At 39.2% G+C, this 27,847-nt stretch overlaps 1 protein-coding gene across 1 annotated transcript in view; it reads right to left on the bottom strand.

The window, feature by feature from the left end:
- Positions 1-778: 778 nt before the first annotated feature.
- lbhd2 (LBH domain containing 2) overlaps positions 779-27,847 on the bottom strand; it is a 74,825-nt gene continuing 47,756 nt past the window's right edge. The window contains exons 3-5 of the mRNA XM_062968513.1: positions 17,193-17,280; positions 6,449-6,644; positions 779-5,161 (exon numbers count right to left, since the gene is read on the bottom strand). Of these exons, the coding sequence (XP_062824583.1) occupies positions 5,094-5,161; positions 6,449-6,644; positions 17,193-17,280 (352 nt within the window). The 3' untranslated portion in view covers positions 779-5,093. The remainder of the gene's footprint in view (positions 5,162-6,448; positions 6,645-17,192; positions 17,281-27,847) is intronic.

Here is a 27,847-nt window from a genome sequence, read left to right as displayed (position 1 = left end):
ACAGTTCTTACAATTTTATTAGCTGGAATTTTACATGTGCTGTTGTTTTTATACTTCTGTCACTGTGTATATACTTACGTATTGTTTCTATGCGGCACTTGGAGTGCTTCTGTGTGTCCCCTTGGGGAAATGGTGGCAGGGTATAAATAAAGATTTATTATTATATTATTAAAATTTTCCCATTTCAAAGGCTAAAAATTTCTAGCAGGAGAGTGTCCTCCTCAAAGCTGCTCTTAAGTGTTAGGAGATCCTCTGAAACAAGATGTGCTAAGTTACAGAGGGATGCAGTAGACAGGAGATGCCTTGCTTTGCTTTCTGCCTGCTTTAAGTGAATACATTTAGGAAAGAGCTGGCCAAAGTTCAGCCTATGAGCTACATACAGCCTCTTGGGCCATTTTATGACCACCAAGGCTCCCAAAGGTAAAAAAAACAAAATAAAAGTCATTCTGGGGCCATTTTATACCCATGAGACCCCATTTTCTAAAATAAGTAGTGAGCAGAAAAAATGCCTCTCCTAGACCTAAAATGTACTGGGTGACAAAAGCACAATGAAATTCCCCTCCACACTCTCAGAAGGTGTTTTGGAAGCATTTGGAGACCAATTTCCCCCACTTTTTTTGCAGGAAATACTCCCCCTCCAGCTTCCCACAGTTGGCGCTTCTGGTTTAGGTGTATAACACTTTAACATACGACAGCACTTTGAACACCCAGAATTAATATCTTGCATGTTGAGAACAGGAAAGACATTTCAAAAAGAAATATTAAATATACCATCTGATCCAATCAGGTCCATCATAGGCTTTTAATTGACCAGATACATCTACAGGACATACAGTAATTAAAGGTTATATACAGAAGGTATTTACCCCCAAAATGAAAGAACTACAAAGGAGAAGAATCCATCGAACAATATATTATTCCATAAATTCTGCCCACTGCCCTCTTGCTACTCACAGCATGTAATATACAACAGAAATATGATCAGCCACCTTGGGGATATACTCACCCAACATCCTTCCCATTTTTTTTACAAAAGCTTTTAACCCAGAACAAAAGAAATACACAAATCACCATAGGGTTTATTGGACAAAACAACACCGCTTTACACATATAGAATAGGATGATCTACGTAAATATGCAGTTGTTTTCCTAAAAAAATAGTGTTCCCTCATTTCTTCCTCACTTGTGCATGCTATTTGCCGCTTTGCAAACTCAAAACTGTTTGCCACTGAGAGGGAGCAAAAAAGTAGTTTAGTTATAAAACGTTTAACTAATCCAGCATCGTTATATAAACTGTGGTGCTAGAGGGATAAAATATAAACTGCGCCATCTTGAACATAGAAAAGTGTGTAAAAATGGTTCCAATATTCATGCACTGTCAAGAGAAACACATGCACACACATTAAAGTCAACTGATCTAGAGCCTAGCAATGACTCAAGATTGATTTTGGCAAATCAACCAAGCAAACTGAGCTTATTTGCGATGGATAGTACAAGCCTGGGCTCCATTCAAATGTTATATACTTAGATGAACATCTAGCGGGATTGGAGGTGAGAATGGATGGTGAGATTTCTCATTTCCCCTCTATACCACCTTCGGATTTCTAAGATCTCAAGTTCTTTCTGTCCCAAACATGACGGAACTGGCAAATTTTTTTGAATTCTGCAAAATCTAACACATTTATCTGGCAACTACTCTGGCTAATGCCAATAGAGATGGCTCTTCCCCAAATTGAGTAGGCTATAATTGCTTGTCTCTTATTTAGGACAATCTCATAACAGAAGAGGTGCAATTCTAATATGCTTGAACAGACTGAGATTCAATCCCAAGTATTTAAGAGTTAACCATTCAAAGCCCTAGGTCTGGATAGTTGATTCTGTCTGATTTGGTTTGAATTTTTCACATCTCATTAAATTCTCATTAAAAATAACTGAAATGTAGTTCTCACTCGTCCTTCAAGGTGCCTGACAGGGAGGGATGTAAGGTATTCCCTACTATACACAGGGAACTATATGAAAAGGTATTGTCAGATTCAGCTGTCTACATGTGAATGTCTTACATTCAGCTAAATGAATTCTTACTGGTTTCAATAAGAACTGGACTGCAATCCTACACATGCTGACCTGAACAAATGGAGCCTCGCTCTAGATAAACATGCATGTTAGTCACAACTCATTTTAGGGGGATCAGAGACAGAAGTGATTAATCTGATAAAGGCTTCCTTCCCAAAAGCAATGCTTAGGCCTTCTTGGATACTCAAGTGTCACAGGGAGGTTAGAAGGGAGAAAGGCACAGGGAGAGTTGGAAAGTTTTAGGGATATCGCTTTCAAGAAAACCAGGCAGCTCCAAGCCTCAGCATGGAAATGCATGATGCTAACTAGAAGCTGTGCGGTCTCTTTTCTCCCTAAGTGCTTCATGTAAGGCTTGGCTTCAGACCCTCCTTCATAACCCATATTGCCCCATGGAAAAACACAGGAAGGCTGTCTGTCAACTCTTTCCCACTGGAATAAATAGATCCTCCATTCAGTGACAGTAAAAACAAACTCTGGGTCAGTAGTACTCACACTTTTCTGTACACTTGTGCAAGGATGCCTTATAGAGGAAGGGAATATCTTTGGTGGAGACCCATTAGCCCCTGGGATCATCATTGTTTTCCAACATTGTCTACACTGGCTTTGAGCCATTGTTGTATCAATGTACTGGGTCCCAGTTTAATTGCACCTCGAGCCACAGGGAGTGGCAGGTAATAAATTCATTATTATTGTTGTTGTTATTATTCCTTATCAGATCCAAGTAACTCTGGGGAAAAAACTTTTGTTTGAAACTTTGAAGACCTGTTGCTAATCACTGTAGCTAAAACTGGGATAGATGGGCCAATGGTGTGACTCAGTATAAGGCAGCTTCCTATGCATGTCCCTTACCTTGGGACAATTTTAGGAAGAATATGAGGGTATTATATTAACCTCTTGCATTCTGATCAAATTAAGAATTTATACGCTTGGTCAACAGAACAGTTGCATTTAAAACTCCAGAACACTTCCATGGTAAGATTGAGATAAATGGCCTATGAATTCAGCTTCATCTGGATGCTCGACTTGGACAACCAGATTAAGCTTAGCATCAAAGTTTGGTAAAGGTGCATTTTGGACTAAAGCTCCTTAAATGCCATGGCCAGCAGCGTAGCTGCAAGATTCAAGGAGTTACTGTCTTAAAGTACACTTTCTAAGCTCTGTTCAGTATGTTGATACTTGTGGTTTTCCTAGTCTCAGTTATTAAGGGCGTGAGTGTATGGCACAAAGTTTGAATCAATGTCAAAATTACTACGGCCTCTGCCCTCACAAGGACTTGAATGTCTTAGCTTAAGAATCTAGAAATATTCAAGTCAGCACAGAAATTTCAATAAGAAAATAAGCTTTTTAAAAACCCCAGTACATTTAAATAATTTACTATATTTCTGTCTAAGGAGAATGCAGCCTGATTCTAAACTAATGTTATTATTCCTGACATAGTGTATAGTTGTCTCCTTCTCCACATCGTTTGTGTGGGATAAACTTTTCATTATCAAAATACGCAGATGGAGTCCATTGGTTCCAACTATGACCTGAAGAATGCTAATTTTCAGTGGGTTTTGAGATACTACAGCAATAAAATAACATTCAGAAGAATATATAGTATTCTTTGTACCAAAACAGCAGGGGGAAGTCACCCTGTGACATGAAAACTAGTGCTTGAATCAGGTTGACTAGAGCCAGCTGTTGAAATATATACTATACAAACCTCTTTTGGCTTCCCATCACTTGAACCACAATGGCTTCTTCCACAAAATTCTGGGAATGGTAATTCAGTTTGCAGGATGATACTTAAGAGCATGATCTATCCATAAATTCAACTCAAAAAACTACACAGAACTGCTAGTGTCCCCTGGACAGATAAGTATTTGTTTTTCTAGTTAAAGCTTATAACGTAGACAATGCCACCAACATTTGTAGCGCTTTTTTGGCATCTTTGCTTCTGCCTTAGATAATGAATGATCAAAGCAAGTATTATGTATGGGAAGCAATATTAATTAAGCAAAAAGAAGGCACCCCATATCTGTTCCAGCCAGTTTTGCCCAGACTTCAGACCCAAAACTATATGTAAAAAATACAGCAGGGCATATATCTATATCTTTGAATGTCATAAAAATAGCGACAATATTAACACTTTGGAGCAAATTCAGCCCTGATATAAAGAGTGTCTCCTATTTTGAGACATGCGCTTGATTATACCAGGGTGGGATCTGGACCACAGATTTGTGTGTACAAATATAAGCAAAGCCTGGCCAAAGTTACACAAAACTGACTTGATTCACTAACAATAATTGTTACTTCTGTTCGAGAAATATACATCAGTACAAGAGCTCCTTAGACTTTAACTCACTGTCTTTAGAAGACATTGCGTTAATAAAAGGCTGGTTCATTTAAATTTGCACAAAAAGAGAGAGAGGGAGAGAGGGCAAAGAGGTTCTGTTCTGCACCACTAAAAGGCAATCTTAAATTTCCGAATAGCCCGGATTCAAAAGTTAAACTTGCGTCTCTATACAAAAAAAGGTACAAAGTCAGATGGTGACGTTATATTACATCTATTATCGAGAGTATCACAGTGCTAGTTTTTAAAATGGCTAAAACGAGAGAGGTTATTGATTTAAGGTGTTCTATAGCAAAGCAAACCCTTGACATTGTTGCCGATACCTGGTGGCATCCTTATTGTGACTATGGCAATTTCATTTAGAAGTACTAATTGAGACCAATTTAATGTGATCTTGAGTACTGGTTTGTTTTCCCTGAAATGGGAGTGTGCTTCCTAATATCTTCCACTTTCCCCCCAAAAGGAAATTTAAATGATATGAACCCCAGCCTGAAAAAGGTAAACGCTTGAAAGGAACAGTTCTAAAGCCCACGAACTCCTCGTCCTTGCTAACGTAATCAGGAAAATAAAACTAAAACCTCTTCAGGTTTTAAAATAGATCGTTTTGACACGTCTTCGGAATGTTCTAGCTTTCCAGGCAGCCTCTTGCCGAGACATTGACTTCTGGTCTGTTGAAAGCAATCCTTTAGTCATCCTCGATTCTGGTTTCGGTGGGCTCTGTGCTTCCTCCTATGTCTTTGTGTGGTGGGGCACCTGGAGAGAAAGAATTTTCCGCATGTTTACTTTCATAGAGCCTTATCAGTGTCATTGTGCTGCCTGATTCAAAACCCACCCACTCCTCCTTCTGACTCTGGTCAACACTGAATCCAATATCAAAAAATCAATTAAAGCTTTCATAACTTCATCCCTTCATCCCTTCGCCCTTTCTACTTCAGTGTCTTATCTAGACTTCCTTCCCTCCCTTTGAAAGAGAGGCTCTCCCTTAATCTTCTTGCATTCCATTTGGTGAAAAGAAAACTTAAAGACCTAATGTTTAAGAGACTATTACTACTTCCTTATTACCTCTAACTTTGAAGCTTTTAAGACTTTTCAAGTCATTCTTTTTATATAGTTACTCATTGTTCCCATAAATTCCCCAATCGTATTTTATTTATCGGTAGAAATGTTCTACCCTTCCTGTTGCAAGACATATTCCTTAAAATATTTCTCCACTTTCTCCCACTCTTGCTACACCTTGTTTAGATAGCTCTCCTTCATTATCCTAGTCATTTTGTCCACTTCCATTGAATCATAGAATCATAGAGTTGGAAGAGACCTCATGGGCCATCCAATCCAATCCCCTGCCAAGATGAAGGAAAATTGCATTCAAAGCACCCCCGACAGATGGCCATCCAGCCTCTGTTTAAGAGCCTCCAAAGAAGGAACCTCCACCACACTCCAGGGCAGAGAGTTCCACTGCTGAACAGCTCTCACAGTGAGGAAGTTCTTCCTAATGTTCCGGTGGAATCTCCTTTCATGTAGTTTGAAGGCATTGTTCCACGTTGCAGTCTCCAGGGTAGCAGAAAACAAGCTTGCTCCCTTCTCCCTAGACTTCCTCTCATATATTTATACATGGCTCTCATCATGTCTCCTCTCAGCCTTCTCTTCTGCAGGTTAAACATGCCCATCTCTTTAAGCCGCTCCTCATGGGGTTTGTTCTCTAGACCCTTGATCACTTCAGTCGCCCTCCTATGGACACATTCCAGCTTGTCAACATTGCGTCTCTTAATTTCAGTTGCCAGTTATGGATGGAAAAAGCTGTTTTTCACTTTTTTGCTAGTATTGTCCTTGCTATTGTAATCATATACATGATTATTCTCTTTGTAGGCTTATTAATTCATTAATCTATCATGTTGAGAAGACACAGCTACACTGCAAATTCTAGTTCTAATTGTAAGATACTATTTATTGTGTTACGCATCTTCTTCCAATAATTCTTAACACTTTTTCTGAACATGCAGTTCCCTTCCCCATGCAGAAGTTAATGGTAAGAATACATACTTTCAAGATCCATTTGCTGCTGTTGAGCACAAGCTCTCTGAGCAGCCAGAGCCTTCTTATCCTCCAGCGATTTTATATCGTCAGGTGGCCAACGAAGCTCTCCACTTTCAACATCTCCCGTCTCGGATGGCTCCACCACAATAGATGGCAATCTTTTTGACAGCTTTGGGTACTTTTCATGCGCTTCTGGAAAAGCCTAAGGGGACATTGAGTTATTACTTTCAATGTTTCTCAGTCAACAATACAAGAAAAGTATCTTTAAAAAGAAGCAAAAAAAAATGTAATGTTGCTTTGAAAACTCAGCATTCAAGATAATACCTAGAAACTAAAGTCAGGAATCTGGTTGGGTTTACTGATGTAGTGACACCATTGGTGACAGTGAAAGAAGTGGCATTAAGACTGACATGGTTGTCAGCTTCTAAAAGCTATTTCAGGCTTTTAGGATGTGTGCAATGGAGCAATCCACACAGGGGGATGGAAAGGAAGTTACATGTTTTGCATGACTGCAGGGATATACAGTTGTTTGAAGGTGTGCATTTTTGGGTGGAATCGAGTTTTAAGTGCACCTTTTATACACGTGGGGCCCCTGGTGACACAGTGTGTTAAAGCGCTGAGCTGCTGAACTTGCGGACCAAAAGGTCCCAGGTTCAAATCCCGGGAGCGGAATGAGCGCCCGCTGTTAGCCCCAGCTCCTGCCAACCTAGCAGTTCGAAAACATGCAAATGTGAGTAGATCAATAGGTACCGCTCCGGCGGGAAGGTAATAGCGCTCCATGCAGTCATGCCAGCCACATGACCTTGGAGGTGTCTACAGACAACGCCGGCTCTTCGCCTTAGAAATGGAGATGAGCACCAACCCCCAGAGTCGGTCACGACTGGAATTAACATTGGGGAAAACCTTTACCTTTACCCTTTATACACGTGCTTTTCAGCTGTTAACATTCCCCAAATGTCATTTAGCCACTTCCCTTTTTAATCTTGGTTACTTCCAGGTTTCACTGCATGTATAAAAGGGCCCTTAGAGAAACCATGGTTTTAAAATGAACATTTCTTGGATTGACAACATGATTCAGCTGTCCCTCCACTTTTGGGGCAGTTAAAAGTGGGAAAACCAATAATATATCTGGGGATGAATAGGGTTCGCCCTGCTATGGTCCCAGGGAAGGAGGAGGAGCAGGCCCAAGGTCACTTCACTTGCCTACAGATCCGAGCTCCTTTTCCTTTTTGCCACGAGTGTCTGTTTTACTCAAGAAAGGAAAGAAGGTAGCAGGGAAAATAGAAACACATGGCACACAGGAAGAGCGGTAGGAAATGGGCCTGTACGTACCTATAAAAACATTTACCCTAAAGATCCTGGCTCCTGTTACTATTCCCCTGTGCCAGATATTTCTGTTCTGCTGGCTACTTTCCTTTCTTTGCTTGGATGAAACAGACACTCATGGCACACAGAAAAAAGGAGGCAGATCCACAGGCAAATGAAGTGGCACCTGTTGCTTGCTCCTTTTCTTCCTGAGTGTGTCTATTCCTGAGTGTGAAACCTGCAAAAGTGGAGGTAAACAGATATAGTGGGAACTTGGTTCCTCTTTATTCACTGCCTCCTTAACATGGCCTGCTGGTTAAAGAAGTTGCCGATCAGATGTGGTTGCTATGGTGGCAAGTGAAAAAAGAAAAATGGTTTAACACGGTCGATTTCTGAAAACAAAAGACAACATTTATGGGACTAAATCAAAAACTTCATCTTCAAATCTTCATGTTTCCCTGGCACTGCTGGGCTGAGGTTTGTTCAGGATGTCTTCGGAAGACAGTGATTTTCCATGACATGTTGTTATTTACGCCTCATCATTCTGATGAATAATATTGTGCAATGCAAAAATCCAATATTTAATAACCTACTGTGAAAATGGGATACAATCCCAACCCACAGCACAGTGTCAGACTATTGTGTTCAATTGACAAAAAAATATTCTGCAGAATGCAGTGAGCTTAAAACTGTAAATTGTGTGGGTTTTGAGCGGAAAATATGTCAAGACTGACAGAAGTGCTTTCAGGTTCAGGGTTGAATGTCTCCATTTAGAGGACAGAGAATGGACAAGACCAAACTATAGAAAACCTTAAGCTCTGGAAAGGCACTGCCAATTTCAGTTAATGATACTGTTCAAGGTGAGTTCAATGCATAGTCCAAAGTGGGGTGAGACTTTAAGAAAACAGGAAGACTTCCAGAAGGGCTAGGCTTTGAAAATACAAAAGCCATCGGTCTGACTTTAATCAATCTGAACTGGAAAGAGCAGTCTGTCCATTTCATAGTAGATTGCTGGGCGGGGGGGGGGGGGGGGGGGGGAGAAGGGGAAAAAGAGAGAAAGAGAAAAGGAGAAAAGAAAGAGAGAAAATACAGAGAAGGAGGAGGAGGCAGAGGAGGAGGAGTGCGTGTGTGCTTCCTTATTCTCTTTAAAATCTGCCTGATGCCGGAAACAGCCCTTGACAGGTTATATTCAAAGAAATGTATCCCTCAATAAACACTAGGTCCCCAAATATTATTGTGTGAAAGACCTATGGTTAATAACTCCACACTAGAATGGAAAAAAAAACCCCATGTTATATGACTTCATACAATGGGCTGTTCCCAGATTAGCCATGGATACGTAACTCCATAAATCCTCAAATCCCATTGTATACAATGCCATAGTAAAATGGCGTCCCTTATATAAAACAGCAAGATCAAGGTTTGCCATTTGGAATCCCCCCCCCCCAAATTTTCAAATCATTTATTTGTTTACTATATTTTTACCCTGCCCTCTCTTACCCCAATGGGGACTCAGAGCGGCTTCCAAATTGGCAACAATTCAATGCCATAAAACAACCTATAAATACAATAAGCATATACCTTAAAAACAGTAGAAATTTTTTAAAACCATAAAATCAATACATTAAAAATAAATTATTAAAACCACACAAATCCATAGTCATAGTTCAGGTGCCATTCCAATTGTGTTGTGCTTATTTCATATCCACTTATTGAACTGAGTTACTCTCTGAAGGCTTGATCCCACAGCCAGGTTTTAACATTCTTCCTAAAGGTCTGGAGGGAGGGAGCTGATCCGATTTGAGAGGGAGTTCTACAGTCGAGGGGCCAACACTGAGAAGGCCCTGTCTCTCATCCCCACCAACTGTACCTGCAAAGGAGGTAGAACCGAGAGCAGGGCCTCCCCAGAAGATCTTAGCATCCAAGGTGGTTCATAGAGGGAGATACGTTCGGACAGGTAAGTTGGGCCAGAACCATTTAGGGCTTTATAGGCTAAAGCCAGCACTTTGAATTGTGCTCTGTAGCAGAATGGCAGCCAGCGGAGCTGGTGTAATGGGGGTTATGTGCTTCTTGTACATCACTCCGGTGACAAATCTGGCTGCCGCCCTTTGGACTACATGAAGCTTCCAGTCTTTAAAGGCAACCCCACGTAGAGCATGTTGCAGTAGCCTATTCAGGATGTAACAAGAACATAGACCACTGTGGCCAAATCTGGCTTCTCAAGGTATGGGCACAATTGGCGCACAAGTTTTAATTGTGCAAAAGCTCTCCTGGCCACTTCCAAGACCTGGGGCTCCAGGTTCAGTGATGAATCCAGAACTCCCAAGCTTCAAACCTGCGTTTTCAGAGGGAGTGTAACCCTATCCAGCACAGACTGTAACCCTATACCCCGTTCGGCCTAATGACTGACCAAGAGTACCTTTGTCTTGTCTGGATTCCGTTTCAATTTGTTCACTCTCATCCAGACCATCACAGCTGCCAAATCCAGTTCAGGACCTAACTATCTCCTTAGTAGCAGGTGGAAAGGAGTAATAGTGCTGGACGTCATCTGTGTATAGATGACATCAAACTCCAAAACTCAGGATGATCTCTCCCAGTGGCTTCATGTTGATGTTAAATCATAGCTGGTTGAATTCATAGATACAGAATCTGTGGAATGGAGGGCCAACTACAGTATATCCACACTTTGCTACTCTGTCTCTTTAATTGCTTTCAGACACAGAGAAACTCTAATGCATGAAAATACATGACTTTCTCATTTATAAGTTCCCAGCAATGGGATGATGGAGACATCTCTCTCTACCTATAGATCTTGTTTGAGAGCAAGAATTCCTGGCAGGTAACTGTCCAGCCTCTTTTTGAAGATGTTCAGAAGCGAAGACCCCGTCACTTCTCTAGGGACTGTTTCATTGCTGAGCTGCTCTCACTGTCAAGAGGTTCCTTCTAATGTTAAATCAAAATCTATCCTCTGTGACTTAAAACCATTAGACCTCATCTTATTCTCCAAGGCAGCAGAGAACAGACTAGTCTCCTTTCCTCGGTGACAGGCCTTGAGATTCTTAAAGAGCGTTAAGTATGTCACTCCTCAGTCTTTTTCCCATCAAGCGGAAATTGCCCAGCTCCTTCAACCTTTTCTCATGTTTTGTTCTTTTTATCTTTTATCCTTGTTGCTCTTTTCTGAAACCACGCCAACTTGTTATTTATTTATCATGTCAAAAGTGAATTGAGAAGCCTCCCCGCAGGATGGTAACACATCCGGGCGTCCCCTGGGCAATATCTTTATAGATGGCCAATTCTCTCACACTAGAAGCGACTGGCAGTATGCAACCAAAAAAAACAAACCAACTTGTTTATATCCTTTCTAAATTGAGGTACCCAAAACTGAATGCAGTGCTCCAGATAAGGTCTGATGAGTGCAGAATAAAGTGGGACCATTACTTCCTGTGACTTGGAAACTATACTTCTATTAAAACAGATTAAAATGATATTCACCACCTTTGTTGCAGCTTCACACTGCTGGCTTGTGTTCAACTTGATCCAAGAGGAGAAAGACTGCACATATAAAGGGTTGTCAGTTGAATAATACCTGGCAGAAGCCCAGGATAAATTAATGGACAGAACTAGAACCTGTTTTGAATAGCCAGCTACGGAAGCAATTGAGCTCTTGTGAGTAGGGCTTCCATTCACAGGTAAAGAACTTGATTTCAAGTGACTGGCAAATCAAAGATTCTACATAATATCGGTATAAACTCAGGTTTGTACACCTGAAGCTACTCTTTCCTGAACCTGAATTTTTAATTGCTCTTTACCTTTTTATATATTAAACTATTTTAATACCGTGAACAGTTAAATTGCATTATAATATTCACTTTTAATGTTTCTAGCTTTGTAGTTTCTTTTAAAATCTGATTTCCAATTTTGGAAGAGTGACAGGAGAAAAATAAAGATACAACAAAAATGACTACGGTTACCCCCCCCCCCCCCCACCTCACACCATGGGATTGATGCCCATCTTGCAAAACATATATTCTCTAGGAATTTTCTGGGTTCTCTTTGCAATTCTATGGTATGCTTCCACCAGACATTCCCATAGAGTCACACTGGAAAATCTTGCAAATTCCTTGAAAGGATATTTCTCCACACATTTTCTAGTTTCTCCAGCATTATTCTATGGGATCTTCTGGTGGAAGCTATTTATTCATACGAGCTGTTCAGTAGTGGAACTCTCTCCCTCAGAATATGGTGGAAGCTCAGGGGTACTTTTATTGTGCTTTTCCTGCATGGCAGGGAGTTGGACTAGATGGGCCACATAGTTTCTTCCAACTCTATGGATATATGATTTCAGTAGGGCTCACTATCATTCACAATTTCCCATGGAACATATCCCCCATTGACATGGGGTTTATACTGTACTATTACTACAACTACTAATGATAAAGATTACTGCAACGTGGTCTATGTGGAGTTCCTAGCCTTCAGAAGGAAAGTAAAAACTAGGCTGCGAGATTAGGCTTTCGAAGAATAGCGCAGTGCAATAATAGATTTGGAATACAATAGAGTCTCACTTATCCAAGACTCGCTTATCCAAGGTTCTGGATTATCCAAGGCATTTTTGTAGTCAATGTTTTCAATATATCATGATATTTTGGTGCTAAGTTCGTAAATACAGTAATTACAACATAACATTACTGCGTATTGAACTACTTTTTCTGTCAAATTTGTTGTATAACATGATGTTTTGGTGCTTAATTTGTAAAATCATAACCTAATTTGATGTTTAATAGGCTTTTCCTTAATCCCTCCTTATTATCCAAGATATTCGCTTATCCAAGGTTCTGCCGGCCCGTTTAGCTTGGATAAGTGAGACTAGTGTATGTGCAATGACTACGGAACAGCCTTAGACTATGATTTCTGGATGGCATGATTTTGAAATTGAATGTAATGTTTTTAAATGTTTAATATGTATTAATTTTAATATTTTAAGCTTAATGTTTTGTATGTGTTTAAGGCATTGAATAATTGCTGTATGTAAGCCACCTTGAGTCCCCTTCGGAGTAGAGAAAGGCAGGATATAAATAGGGTAAACAAACAAATAAATAAATAAAAGCAGACTGAACCAATGATGTAACTCTAGAGTGTTGTTTTTGCTATTGTGCAAGCTCCTTTGGGACTTTTTGTGCATTTTCTCCTGATGTGGAGAAAATGCACAAAAAAATCCCAGAAGAACTCACACAATGTTGTGGGGGTTTTTTTTTTAGGAGTAGAGAAAGTGCATATTTCAGTGATCAGTTCTGTTCTGACTTTCTCACTGCCTTGCAAGAGGCCAATTTGTTAAATGACCTAAAAATTGGATGGAATGGCTTTTGCACTCATTCCTATTCAAGAGCAGAGAGACCAAGTCGTCACACCAGTAAGCACTACTGTGTATCTCTATGTTCCACTTTTTGCTTTCACTCTCACTTGTCGGATCATGTTAAATTGGAAAATGTACCCAGCTCTGATAGAGACAGGATGCCTCATTCAATATGTCTCAAAAGCATCAAATGCATTCTTGGCCTTAGCCCAATCTAAACAACTGTGTATAGTCTATCTCACCACCTGTTAAGCAGCAATGATAGTAATTCTCAGCCTCAGGACCTAAGAATACGAACAGAACCATACTTTAAAAACTTCTTAACACACAAAATGATAAATCCTTTCCCTGTTTGAATAGTTATGATGTGAATCTTCCACACTTGAGTGGCACTCAGCGAGAGCACTTCAAAAGCTGAAATGTTAATACGTACATAACTGTTGTGAATGCTTTTATCATTCCCATAAGAATGTATCTACACCTACTAGAAAAAAATTCTGGTCATATGGCTCAGTACTAGAAATACATCACCAGAAATGTGACATTGTCAGAAAGCTTCTGGAAGAGTGTTGTTTGCTAGTAATGCCGCAGTGGCGGATGTATTACTAGTGTGGACAACAGATTGGGCCAGATTCAGCCTGATCTAGCTATCCACACCTTTGAAACTGTGGAATCACTCCAGAACTTCAAAGACGCTCCAGAGGAAATCCTGTGTTTCCTTGATGCTGATTAATGGCTGGAAGCAATGCTTGTGCTGTACATCCAGGCATGTGTCACGTGGACTCCCTGCAGCAGCTGAGCAATAAGTCCACATTAGTTTGGCCCTGTAGCTATGGCCACAGTTTCATAATTTTTGTAGAAATTTTTTCTTCATGGTGGTTCTTGGGTATTTAAGCCCATCTCTACCAAGGAAATGTTAGAAAACTTTAGGGTAAATCTCAAAGTCCCTAGATTGCTTTTAGCAAACATCGACATTACTTTTTTTAAAAAATTTGCTTTTAGAAGATATTTATCATGCCATGGGTGCAAATAAGAGGCTATGATTGGTGTGTAGGGCAATTTTCCATCTTCACGAGCTCATAGCAGGGCATACTTCCCCATTTTCATTCAAAAATAGCACCCAGAAAATAGTTTTGACTTATAGATTTCTTTAGCTGATTTCAACCAGTATGAAGATTTGGGGTGTTTTCAAGTGGGCTACAGATTCTAAATTATTAAGCTAAATTACTTAATACTCAAGTCAGACGCATCAAGTCAGGGCTCCGGCTGTGGCGTAGGCTGGAGAGCAGCTGCAATGAATCACTGCAATGAATCACTCTGACCAGGAGGTCATGAGTTCGAGGCCCGCTCAGAGCCTATGTTTGTTTGTCTTTGTTCTATGTTAAAGGGCATTGAATGTTTGCCTATATGTGTAATGTGATTCGCCCTGAGTCCCCTTCGGGGTGAGAAGGGCGGAATATAAATGCTGTAAATAAATAAAATAAATAAATTTATGTCTCAGTATTTCTGATTTCTGTGTAAAGCTAGACAGCTAACAAAGCTGAGAGAAAGAATCAATTCATTTGAAATATGATGATGGAGTACAGTTCTGAGGATACCACAGGCTGCTAAACAGAGACATAAATGTGACTTAGTAAATCAACTCTGGATTCTTACCAGAATCCAAAATGATTGCCATACTTTGGGAATATCATGACTCAATAGAAAATATGATAATGCTTTGCAAAGTGGAAGGCACTGGGAAAGAGTTGTACCATACTAAAAGTAAACAAAGTCAATAAAGGAAGCTTCAGCTATGAGCTTACAAGACCTCAGAGGCAGTTGATGAGATCTTGGAGGTCTTACATTTATAAGGTGGCCATAAGTCAAAGCAAGCTCAGCATCAAATATCAGTAAATTCCAGGATAAATTATTGATTTTTGTGGGCGTATTTAACAGCTCTCATCTCATAGACCGAGGCTGTGAGGTTTGCAAGGAGAAGTGTGGAAAAACTATGAATCACAAGGTAACAAAAAAGAGATAGGGGCCTTAATTCATCACATATTCCTTATCACACTTTTCTGGTATGGATGTTAAAAACAAGCTGCATGACATTTTCTAACATGTCTTCTAAAATAATTATAATTAAATGTTAATGAAAGTAATGTCTTAGTGCAGTTGCCCCTCTACATTTGTCAGTTTGACTTTTGTGGATTTGATTATTTGCAAATTTGGTTCAAATTTCTCTAGGAATCTCTAGTTCCTTTAGTGAGACTTTTAGGGTCAACTTCCACTGCTAGAGCCATGCTAGAGGACCTAGAGATTCCCAGAGATGTGTTATCTCAAGATTTTAAAAAACACATTTTTTTCATTCACAGTTTTCACATTCACAGATTCCAGCAAATGTGGAGGTTGACTGTATACTACCATGTGGAAAAAATCCTCCAATAACAAACAAAAAAAGATGGAATTATTATCATTCATAAAATAGGCACCAATAAATATGTGAAACCCCACAAAAGAAGTAACTGTCCAAAGGAGGATATCCAGTTTTCCTGAAATGACTGATTTAACAAAACCTTAACTCCTTTTGCTTCTTACCATCCACTTTTGTTCCTTGACAAAAAGACCCCTAAAATACAGTGATTTAACAATTTAGACCTCTGCAATCCTACAAAAATGTATCAGGGCGTAATGATCATTTGATTCAATAGAAGTTTCAGTAGGCAATTGTGCTGTCAGGATATTCTCAGATTCTCAATGAGATTTATTCTCCTAATGGATGACTACAGTACTGAAGTCCAAATTAGACTGGATTTATATAAAATCTCCTTCAAATGAAGGTCATCAAAAGAAATACCATGATACTGAATAGGAAAAAAATTCAATCAGCTTTCCTAAACCTTTCCACCAATGAAACCTCTTTCTGAAGGGTATGGGCTTAGTCTATCAGAATTGTAAAATAATCTATCAGAGCTGGGCTGAGAAATGTAAATATCATCCTTTCATTCCTATGATATGTATTTTATGATTTAACAAGGTACAATAAGTGTTCTGAGGTTGGGTCTGGGAGATTCAGCCACAAAAAGTCATCAGATGAACTTGAGTCAGTGGGAAAAAGGCAGGATATAAATATTTTAAAAAGTATAATTTGTCATTTTGTCCCGAGAAAGTCTGTTTGGGGAACATTTTCATTATCTCTAAAAGTATCACTGTTACCTAGTGATAGAAAGAATATTCAAAAATATGCACAAATTGTTGCTCTGAGACTTGCTATTTGCATTCTAGGCCTCAGATATTAATGAGTGAAATAAGGCTAGCTATAGCAAATATACTTGTAGGGAAATCCTTAAGAGAGTACTTTCCCCAGATAAATACCTATCTTTCAATTCCAAATTGTCAGGAACCGCCACTCTGAATTACATATTTAAAAGGTAATTTCAGAAGATCCATCAATGCTGTAAGATAGCCAGCAAGGAGTAATGGCTTAAGCATTAAGCAACTGTACAGACCAGGGTTCAAATCACTGGATAACTGTGGGCAAGTTAAACTCTCTCAACCTTAGAAGAAAGCAAAGAAACCACTGTGATATATTCACCTTAGGGTTGTCATAAGTCAGAAACAACTTGAAAGAGCACAGTAAAAAAAGAACAACAACACTACAAACATATCAAGCATCGCTTTGTAATGGATACCCAAATGAGCATAATGGGTTGCCGTCTCAAATGTTTTCTGTTTCATGTTTAGGTCTTGAATATAAAATTTAACTTACCACATGTTTGATACCAAAAACCTCACATTTGTGCACATGACTGCTCTGCCAGTGCTTTGTTGCATAAAACATTGTTAGCTTCTTCTGGAGTTGAAAGGAATTCAACCCCAGGCTTCACAAGAAGAATAAGAAAACATATACACACCAAACCCACAATCTGTGGAATTTACAGTAAAAGAACACCCAGATTAACCCTTCCTCCCAGTTTCTTATGCTACCAAGCTGCCTATATAAACTAACTCTACATACACTAACTCTTATTTTCTCTAAGACAAGGAATCAATCATGTTGACACATACAAAGAGACAGTATTTATCAATGGATAGCATTGTCTAATTTACCTGGCTGGAAGTGCCTCCTTCTTCTTCAGGCTGGCTCAAGGTAAATTCCTCCATAACAGGCTCACATGTGTTCATCACCTCCGTCATGCTGCAAATATTCAAGTAACATACAGTAAGACTCCCATAACTGCAGAACTCATATCTATAGTATGGTTTTATTTATATGAGCCCAGGGGGAAATGGTCTCCCTAGATCAGGCTTAGGCAAAATTTGGCTCTCCAGGTGTTCTGGACTTCAACTCCTACCATTCCTAATGGCTGATAGGCTGTTGGGAATTATGGGAGTTGAAGTCCAAAACACTTGGAGGGTCTAAGTTTGCCCATGCCTGCTCTAGACATTTTCTTGGTCTTCCATGTGACATTACCAAGAATTGCATAGGAGGCCCTAGCAAACTCCTAGAAAGGATACTTATTTAGGAATCTCTAGGGCCTCCAATGTAACTCCATAGTATGCTGGGACCAGAACCCAGATAATTTAATGTTGTTCAGATATATCTGCTGTTTCAGGTAACTGCAGTCCGACCAAGAATATTGATAAGGCAATCTTGCTGTACTCATTTATTGGAATGTCATAGACAGAACGCCACCAAATAGAGTACAACACAGTTTATTGAAGTTACAGAACTGAAAAGTGCCCGTAGGAAACAAAGGACTAGGCAAACACTTGTCTTCAGTGAAAAAGTACACAAAACAGCTCCGTTTGAATTAAAACGGTTCGAAAGACCATAACATGGAATGTTGTGAAAAGACTTAAGTTGGTTTCATTATTTTCATAATTAATGATTTTAACCAGTTTTCTATTGATTTTGCTTCAGTATGGATAATGCTGTATGAATAACCTTAAGGATGCCTGGTTACAGTGCAGGTTTTGAACTGTAGTGATCTAGGCTGTTTTGAGCTTTTCCAAGTTTTGGTTCAGAGGACCACCCTCTTTAATGTAGGACAGTGAGTCCCAACCGTTTTTTGTCCAGGGACCACTTGACCAGGGAACACTCTTCAACATTAGTACCAAAAGGATTACGAATCCGTGTTTTGTCAACTTTAGATTCGGTTTGGTTATTTGGGATGCTGATTAAGAAAATTGAATTGGATAGACCTCATCAGCTCTAGTTTCTGATACGGAACATATGCCATCAGGTAGTCGCCATCTACTCGCCCACAGAAAACCATATTTAATAATCTAGAAGTGGTCTATCCAAGGAGCAGAAATAAAATAAAATAAACAAATAAAGAGGAAGGACCAGATTTTTGTTCTCGGGTGTTGCAGACCCCAAGTTGAGAACCACTGATGTAGGGCATGGCCATCCTAATACCTATGCCAATAGGCATATACATTTCAATTGGTCTAGTTGCAGCAAGAAGTCATTAGAAGTTAGAATCATGAAGTTGGAAGAAAACCACAAGGGCCATCCAGTCCAACCACATCCCATGCAGGAACACACAATCAAACCACTCCCAACAGATGGCTATCCACCCTCTACTTCGAAGCCTCCAATGGAGACTCCATCACACTCCAAAGCAGCAAATTCCACTGCCAAACCGCTCTTACTATCAGGAAGTTCTTCCTAATGTTTCAGTGGAATGTATTTCCTTCAAGTTGAATTCATTGCTTCATGTCCTAGTTTCCAGAGCAGCAGGAAACAAGCTTGCCCCCTCCTCAATGTGATGTCTTTTCAGATATTGAAACATGGTTATCATATCTCCTCTTCGTCATGCTAAATATGCCCAGCTCCCTCAGCCATTCTTGGATCAAATACCAATAGTCCTGCAACCTGCAACTGCCTATGAGAATCCCACCAGAAGAGTGTGAATGCAATTTCCTTATCTTGTCCTATCCAGCACTGATCTCCAAAGGCCTTCTGCATCTGAATCATATTCCATGAACATGTCCAATTACTAAAAATCAAACAAGTTGGTGGCCTTCACTTTGTGACCAACCCCAGTTTTATTGATTACTGCCCTTTTATCTATTCAAAATAATCTATGATTTTTATTCAGAGGATGAGCCCAACTTTTAATATTATGAGAGAAGGCAAAAAACTTCTTATTAACTTCATTCACCGTGCACAATTTTATATATTTCTGTCAAGTCTCACCTTACTTTTCTTCTAAAGAGCCTCAAACGCAGTAGCTTTTCTTCTCAGAGCAGTGGTCCCAGTTTCTTTATCCTTTTGCTTTCACTTTTTTCTTCCTTTGCTAGCACCACAACTTCCCTTTTCACAAATAAACTCAACTTCCTTTTTTGATTTAGGGAAACAAGGTAGAACCAAGAGACAGAATTTTTCCTTCTGACTTCAAATTGGGAATCTTGCCAGGAATGCACTGAAATCTCCCAGTTATCATTGAACAGCAGGAATCCAGACCCCAGATGGCAACACAACCACCGCCTTCATCCCTGAAAGCCTCAAGATGTCCCTCCGTCATCACCAAAACAACAGACGCTCTTGTGTACCCATAGTCAAATTGTTACTGACAGCCACACACTACATTTTCTTCTCATCTCTCCTCACCTCACCCCCACAAGCCAGTCAATGCCTTTAGTCTCCCAAGCAACACCCTGCATTTGTAAAATTATTCCATTTCCATTCCAATTGCAAACTGTTTTCAGTAGAAAGAATACTTGCTGCCACGCCTACTGTGATCTTTGCAGTGTTAATAATATGCACCCAGCTCATCACTGCTGACTCTGTGGAGCATATCAACAGGACTGAACATTTCTATATCCACCTCCCTCTTAATCTGGAACTTGGGTCTCCACTGTCATGCAAGCTGAATAACTGAGGTAGCAGCCCTATGGAAACACTCTACATAAATCCCCTTAAAGTCAGTAGAGTTTGCTTCAAAATAAACATTTCATTTTATTATCTTATTATTTGTGGAATAAGACTCCCACAACCATAGAACCCTTATTCACTGCTTCATTTACACACACTTGGGGGAAAACAGTATATTAATAATAATAATACTAATAATAACTTTATTTTTTATATATTTTATTTTTTATCTCCCCAAAGGGGACTCAGGGCAGCTTACATGGGGCCAAGCCCGAATAAAAACAATAGCAATATAAAACACAACAATAGACAAAAGACATGCACAATTATAAAAATTTAAACATTAGCCAATAAAAACAAATGACAAGAACTAATAAAAACATGGATTAAAATGGAGAGGTTGTAAAAGTAGACTGGGTAAGGTGCACCATATAAATATTGTAAACACGAGGTCACTGATAAAGTACTGCAAATTCTTGGAAGTGCAAATTGGGATGGGAATAGACCCTGTATCTATATCAAGTTGACAAAGGTAAAAAGTGGAATTTACTAGGTCTTCCTGGTAATTCCATGATACGCTTTCCCTTGGATATTACCATGGAGTTGCATTGGAGGACCTAGCAAATTCCTAGCCAGGATTTCTGGAGAACAGTTCCTGGGTATGCCCTTGGCTCTTCCCAATAATCTAGTTTGTGAACTGCATTAGCTGGTGCATCCACATGATGCACATAGGCTAATGCGACTGAACCCAGAGTAAGCTAATTACAAAAAACACCGGGAAACACCTCACAACCTCTGAGGATGCCTGACATAGATATGGGCGACACATCAGGAGATAATAGTTCTGGAACATGGCCAGACAGCCCGAAAAACATACAACAACCCTGTGATCTTGGCCATGAAAGCCTTTGACAACACATTGGGAAACAACCAGAAGATCTGGACCTTTCCTGATGGTTCAACAGTGGGGCTCAGGGTTGGCAGGTGCAGAAGATGAAAATAAAAGACAGGTGCAGAATGGGACCGGAAGTTGGAACTGCAAACATCAGAAGTCCAAGGTGAGGCAAGGTTTAGGGGACAGAGCTCATTCAGAGGGTGAGAGCCAAGTCTGGGCTGTGGCCTCTTCTAAGGGACTTCATCCCTTAAAGGGACCCCCAAATACTCTGCTGCCGCCGCAGCATATCCTACTACCTTTTGCACCATTTGGGTCACTCTGGGAAGGGAAAGGGGAGAGACTGGTGGAAATATGGGACAGTTTACATCCCGGGAAATAATGTAATGGGATGCAGGAAATTTCATTCAAATATGGGACTGTCCCTTAAAATCCAGGACGCCTGGCAAGCACCCCCTTTCCCCCCTGTAAGTTAGTACACTGTAAGGGAAAGCTTTGGTAGATGCAGATTATTCTCTAAATTAACCTGACTCTGAAACATTTCAAATGTCCATAGGAACTGACTTAAAACCACTGTTGCTATCTGTGTGTTTCCTTAGAGTGCAACCAGTTGCTGCACAAACAAAGCAATGTACAACAGAGGAACTGTCCTCAGTTAGATGAGACATCAACATTATCTTCCATAAGGCAGGGTAAAATAGTTCCCTTAGGCTGGGGTGTCATGGAATAGCAAGATAGTGTTAGTGTTTTAATTTGCTGTTGTTCGTTTTTTTCCCAACAACAGGAAAAAGAAAGATTGTATAGGATTTTCTGCCCCAGGCAGAAACAAAAATAATATGAGCATGCTTGCATGCTATGGACCTTGACTTGTAGAAGAGAAGTAGCAAAATAACTTGCGATAGCTCTGGACCCCTGATGACACAGAAAGCGACAATTTCCTTCCAATGGAGGATGATTGCTTCCATGGGGAGGACATTAATACTGGTTGAAATGTGGCACTAACTTTTTAAGGAGAAAAACCTGAAACTGAACAAATGAAGACTGCACCCCATGATGGGCCACTATCTAGAGCAGTTGTGGTAAGGGGATACAACCCTTAAGAATCAGCTTGTGTTGATGTGGCCCACATTAAAAAGACAAGGGCTCTGGCTGGAGGGGAAAAGTGGAGACTGCGGCAATGAATGTCACAATAAATCAGCTTCTATGCTGATGAAATCAGAACATTCCCCACCCACTTGCATCAATTGCATGTTCGGGGAAAATTCTGTGGCACAAAGGTGGCAGGACAGATCGTATTTGATGCCATTAAAGAGAAAGAACAGAGAACCAGATACATGGCAGATAACCAGATTTGAGCTGAAATGGATTAAAATTGCTCTCTAACTCCACATAGAAATGGGAGGAGGGGGAAAACTGGCAGAAAGCAAAAATAAATAATGCCATCCGCAAAAAGCAGTGGTGCCTAAATATCTAAGCATCTCCTGAAAAGTGCTGTGCAGAAATAAAGTACCAAGAAGCTGGAGTGAGAGCACAGCTGCCCATTCATGTGTCTGAAAGATAAAAAATGGCTTCAAGGCACATCATGATTTCTTTACAACTGGCTGTCAATCAACAGGAGAATTAAAATTCCAGATCTCAGAACTAGAGGGAGAGACAGAGAAGGGATGAAGCAACTGTGATGTTGTACAGTGAGGGTCAGCCACAAGATGATCCTATTCGCTCAGGAGGGTGCTGCGAGTGGAGGCAGCGGGAACTCTTGGACAAAACAGGGGCTGTGGAAATGCAAGAAGCTTAGAAAAAAGTCATTTCTGACTTGCATCATGTCCAGAAAACACAAACTGTTGTAACTTGGTGTGTGCTTTGGTGCAAGACACTGGCATGAAGAAATTAATTGCTTCAGGAGCAGAAAATGTGGTATGCATACAAGCAGCTATAATGAGGGAACTGAATGGGGGGAAAAATAAAGATGCTGCCTTGGTGTGTACTAGAGTTTCTTTGGAAATTTTTAAACAAGAAGCTGGATGGCCATCTGTCAGGAATGCTTTGATTGTATTTCTTTGAATGGCAGAATGGGGTTAGACTGGATGGCCCTTGTGGACTCTTCCAACGCTGTGATTCTATGACTCTAAGATTTTGAAATTTTAAATGTAATTCTCTACAGAGTGAGGTCTTCCTTGAAACTCTTCCTTGTACTATACTATTGCAAGATAGCACTCTCTCTTGTACCATTTGCAAGCTAAACTGTTGTAGGCTAACTGTAGCTACTCTGTGGTTATTCTGAATACACCCAGAAGCATCTTTTCTATATTACCTCTATATATTTTGGCAGCTAAGGGCAAGATTGATTTAAAACTTAAGAATCACTGGGAGGACGCTTTCACATAGCCCCTAGAAAGCAACCTTAGCAAGCATACAGTTCACCTGACTGCATATATTGTAATTATATTCAAATTACATATATCTTTTAAAATTTTTGCACCAGTATACATAGTTGTAGGAAACCCCCGATGGCGCAGTGGGTTAAACTGCTGAACTTGCTAACCAAAAGGTTGGCAGTTCGGATCCGGGGAGTCCCAGCTTCTATTAGCCCTGACTTCTGTCAACCTAGCAGTTCAAAAACATGCAAATGTGAGTAGATCAATAGGTACCGCTCGGGCAGGAAGGTAATGGCACTCCAGGCAGTGATTCCAGCCACATGACCTTGGAGGTGTCTACGGACAATGCCAGATCTTTGGCTTAGAAATGGAGATGAGCACCAACCCCCAGAGTCGGACACAACTGGACTTGACGTCAGGGGAAACCTTTACCTTTACTTGAGGTCGCTGACTCCCTTAATAAAATGCCTGCCTTCCCAAATGAAGTTTTCCTTCAGTCTCCAAATTTGTAGCATTGCAGAAAGCGAGATACTAAAAATGTTCACACTAAGGAGTCTTTTAGATTTGCTGTGTTCACCTTCCCTTGTTAACTCTGTGTGCCCTGCCACATTATTTGAAAGACTGAAATGACATGACTTATTCAAAGAGACAACAATGCTTTGATAAAACTGAAGACAGTAGAAAAAGAGGAAGAACCACATTATAAGTAAAGAGACTCCATGAGGAAAGCCACAGCCCCGAATTTGCAAGACCACAGCAAGACTCTTAGTAACCTTGTGCCTTGCAGGTCTCTCATTCATAGAGTCGCCATAAGTCGAATTGAACTCGATGGCAATTAATAGAAGAACAACAAATCTTCCTACACAACCAGCCTGGGACTGAAGATCCTTGAAAGGACCAGTAAGCAGGTTTGGAAGAAGATGTTAGCACAAATATAATACACTCTCTCTATCAATCACAGGGATAAATTCCAATCTGCAATTTTACAGCTTAATAGTGTGCAGATTTCACATAGCCTTGTATAGACAAAACAAATAGTTCTGTTTAGAGATGCTTTTTATTTCTTTTAGCACTTTTTCCATTTGGATTCTAATGGCTGCTTCATAATAAAACATTTCTTTTTTTTTCAATAACAATTTTTCCAAATGGCTCTCGCATGGACTTTGCATACAAATATTGTCAATGCCTACAAGTAGCCATAGCAATGGAAAGCAAGGCAATAAAGGATGTTTGACTGAACAAAGGAACCAGTTCTCCTTTTGCAGATGAGTTGTTTATGTGCTATCTTATTTTTCTGCCAGTGAAACTGTGAGAAATTTCTAGCAAGCCTAACTAAATTTGAGTGTCTTATACGTTCTAGGGGCTCATCTATACAAACCACTTAATTGAGGCCGATTCAGAGTAATAATACTCTGGACTGGTACCAGAGTTGCACCAAAAACTCTGAAGCATTCCTTGACTTTTCTTAATATGGAGTAAAACTGAGTTAATTGGTTTTACCCAGTGCTAGTCCCTGGATGTCATCTGTATATCCAGCAGTGTCTTTTGGTCTGATGCAGGGTATAAGGATAGTATAGACAAGTCCTAAGACTGGTAATAGAACAAAGTAAACTTACTGTGGAAATATAAACCTTTCCAAGGCTTGAAAATGCATTTTAGGAAAGGCCTAATGTGTAAAGATAAACTTATGTCAATAGCAAAAGCCCATACCATATAAATGCTGTAAATAAATAAATAGAAAAATGCATATATCATGGAAAATTAAAGGTGTATGTACTGTGGGAAAAATATGCACAGTTTCCACGTGCAAAGAAAATACTGCCTCACAGCCAAATATGGAAGCAGGAACAGGATGAAAATGTATGTCAAATTTTCAGCAATGCAATGAATGACAGATTTATACATTGGCAGTTCTAGCTTCCATTCCTGGTATCTTCTCATTAAAAAGGAAGTCACATTGCTGGGTGGGGAAAAAAACTTCTGACTGAGTTCTTTTAGCTTTGCCTAGTTTATATCCCCACCCAAGAAACCTAGAAAGAACTGCCTCCTGCCATATGAACATGTCCATAATTTATTATCTTCCTTAGAATCCTTGTTAGCGTGGTTCCCCACAAAGGCAGCCTATGTTGATGGGGACAAGAAAAATATTGTAGCAACCTAATTATGGAAAACACAATCCAAAGATATCCGATTGGCCACATCTTTGGCTAGAAAAAAATTAAGGCAGGTCATAAAACCTTTTTTTCTTTTAGCTTGAGTCTAATGGGTTTTTCGATATCATCCATTGGGATTTTATTGTTATTCTAAACAAAAACCCCGAGCTTTCAGTAAAAGTTTTAAGAGTATTTTTGGCTCCTCTGAAATGTATTGAAGGTTAGCTGTAATGATAGCGAAGGAGTAATGTTCGAACCAGCTGAAGGGCTTAATGTATGCTTCTAATATTGTCTGAGAATTTCAGTGGTTCAAGTCATATCTAACTGTTGGCATCATTGTTTACCTAATGGCATAATTGATTTTGTTTCTTTGTTTGGTTACAGTGACTGGGACAAAAAAGTATTCAATGAGAAAGTGCTCTAAATTTGTTGAAACAATGTTTGTCTCAGCTCTTTTATGTAAAAAAATATATCTTGGACATGGCAAGTGGTTGAAATTGGAAAGGTTGTTCACAACTCTTCGGGATAGTGTCATAAGAGTCAATCTTATAGATCTACTTTTATGAGGATTCTACAAGTTGGGTCGGAAATATCCCATGCTTCTATATGAGGACTGAATCGTTTTGTTTTGGTCTCTAGATGCCTGAAATAGGTTGTGCTTTTCTGAATTTTGTTTGTTTTACTAAGACCTTTTCTACAATTATACTCGTATATGATATATATATTGAGATGGGATCTGGGAGGTTTCCTATTCATAGGGTCACTACAAGTGGAAAATGATGTGACACAAAGTACAAGCAGCCATGTATTGCATTGTGGGTGCTTGCTAGAAGAAAAATTGTTCATGAATATTTTAATTAATAAATAAGATACATCAACAGAAAACAGCCTAATGAACCTTTGCTTCTCATCCAGCACCTTCTTATATCTATACTAGCTGTGCCCGGCCACGCGTTGCTGTGGCTTTTTTTTAGTGATGTTGGTCAATCTACATTGGGTTTTATTTTTGTTGTGACCGTCAACAAAAATTATACAGTATTATTTATTCATTTATTACATTAAAGACATATGATAGGATATTACGCTATAACATATACGACTATTTCACAATATTAGTAGTAATATATATATATATATATTGTTTTGTTTTGTTATTAGTATTATATTGTAGTGTATTATAATATTATTAGTAGTATTATATGTATATACAATGTATTGTATTATATATGTATTGTATTATTATATATATTAATATATTGCAAATTGGCCCCAGAGTACGGAATGGCCTTGTAGTTTCAAAGCTTGGGTGGTTCCGTGTGTTAGAGGGGGGGAATGCTTTGTTGGGAGGTGCTAGGTGGTCCTGATTGTTTCCTGGATGGAATTTGTGTGTTTTCAGACTGTTGTTGTTTATTTACTGTGCTGAGATGAGAGAGTGATGAGTACGGAATGGCCTTGTAGGTTCAAAGTGTGGGTGGTTTCCTGTGTGAAGGGGGGAATCCTTTGGTGGGAGGTGTTAGATGGCCCTGATTGTTTCCTGGATGGAATAGCTGTGTTTTTAGAGTGTTGATCTTTATTTACTGTCCTGAGATGATATTGTTGTGTATTATTGTACCACAGTAATTATTTCATATTACAGTAGAATCTCACCCAACATTCGTTTATGCAATGTTCTGGATTATGCAATGGAGTCTGCCTTTTAATAGTCAATGTTTTTGGAGTGAGTGTTTTTAATGTATTGTGATATTTTGGTGGTAAATTTGCAAATACAGTAATTACTACATAGCATTACTGCGCATGGAACTACTTTTTGTGTCAAATTTGTTGTATAACATGATGTTTTGGTGTTTAATTTGTATAATGATGACCTAATTCGATGTGTAATTGGTTTTCCTGAATCCCTTCTTATTATCCAACATATTTATTTATGCAACGTTCTGCCGGCTTGTTTATGTTGGATAAGTGAGATTCTAGTGTATATTTATAATGTGATATTATTTGTTTAGAAGTGGATTATATGAGGCGCCTTCTGTTATAACAATAATAATTATTATAGTCTTGAATGATTATCATTGTGATAAAAATAATAACTACTTATTATTAGTTGTTATTATATTGTTGAATGATTATCAATGTTATAATAATAATTATTAATTTGTGAATGATTATTACTATAATAATAATAATAATTTTCTATTATTACGATTTGTTAATACATTGTTGAATGATTGTCAGTGTTATAATAATAAGAACTGACTATTATTATGAATTATTATGTTCTCGAATGATTATCAGTATTATACTAATAATAAATTAGTATTATTATTGGTGATTATTACATTCTTAACTGATGATCAGTTATTATATTAATAATTATTACAGGGAAGGGAAAGGTGAGGGCGATAGGGTTTGAGAGGGGAAAAAGGGGGGCTTCTGAGGCATTGGAGGGGTTGTAATTTGTGGGT

This window comes from Anolis carolinensis, chromosome 1 (assembly GCF_035594765.1).
Source record: "Anolis carolinensis isolate JA03-04 chromosome 1, rAnoCar3.1.pri, whole genome shotgun sequence".
NCBI classification, from domain to species: Eukaryota; Metazoa; Chordata; class Lepidosauria; order Squamata; family Dactyloidae; genus Anolis; species Anolis carolinensis.
Note: the sequence above shows the minus strand (reverse complement) of the source record. Positions and strands in the feature narration are given on the sequence as shown.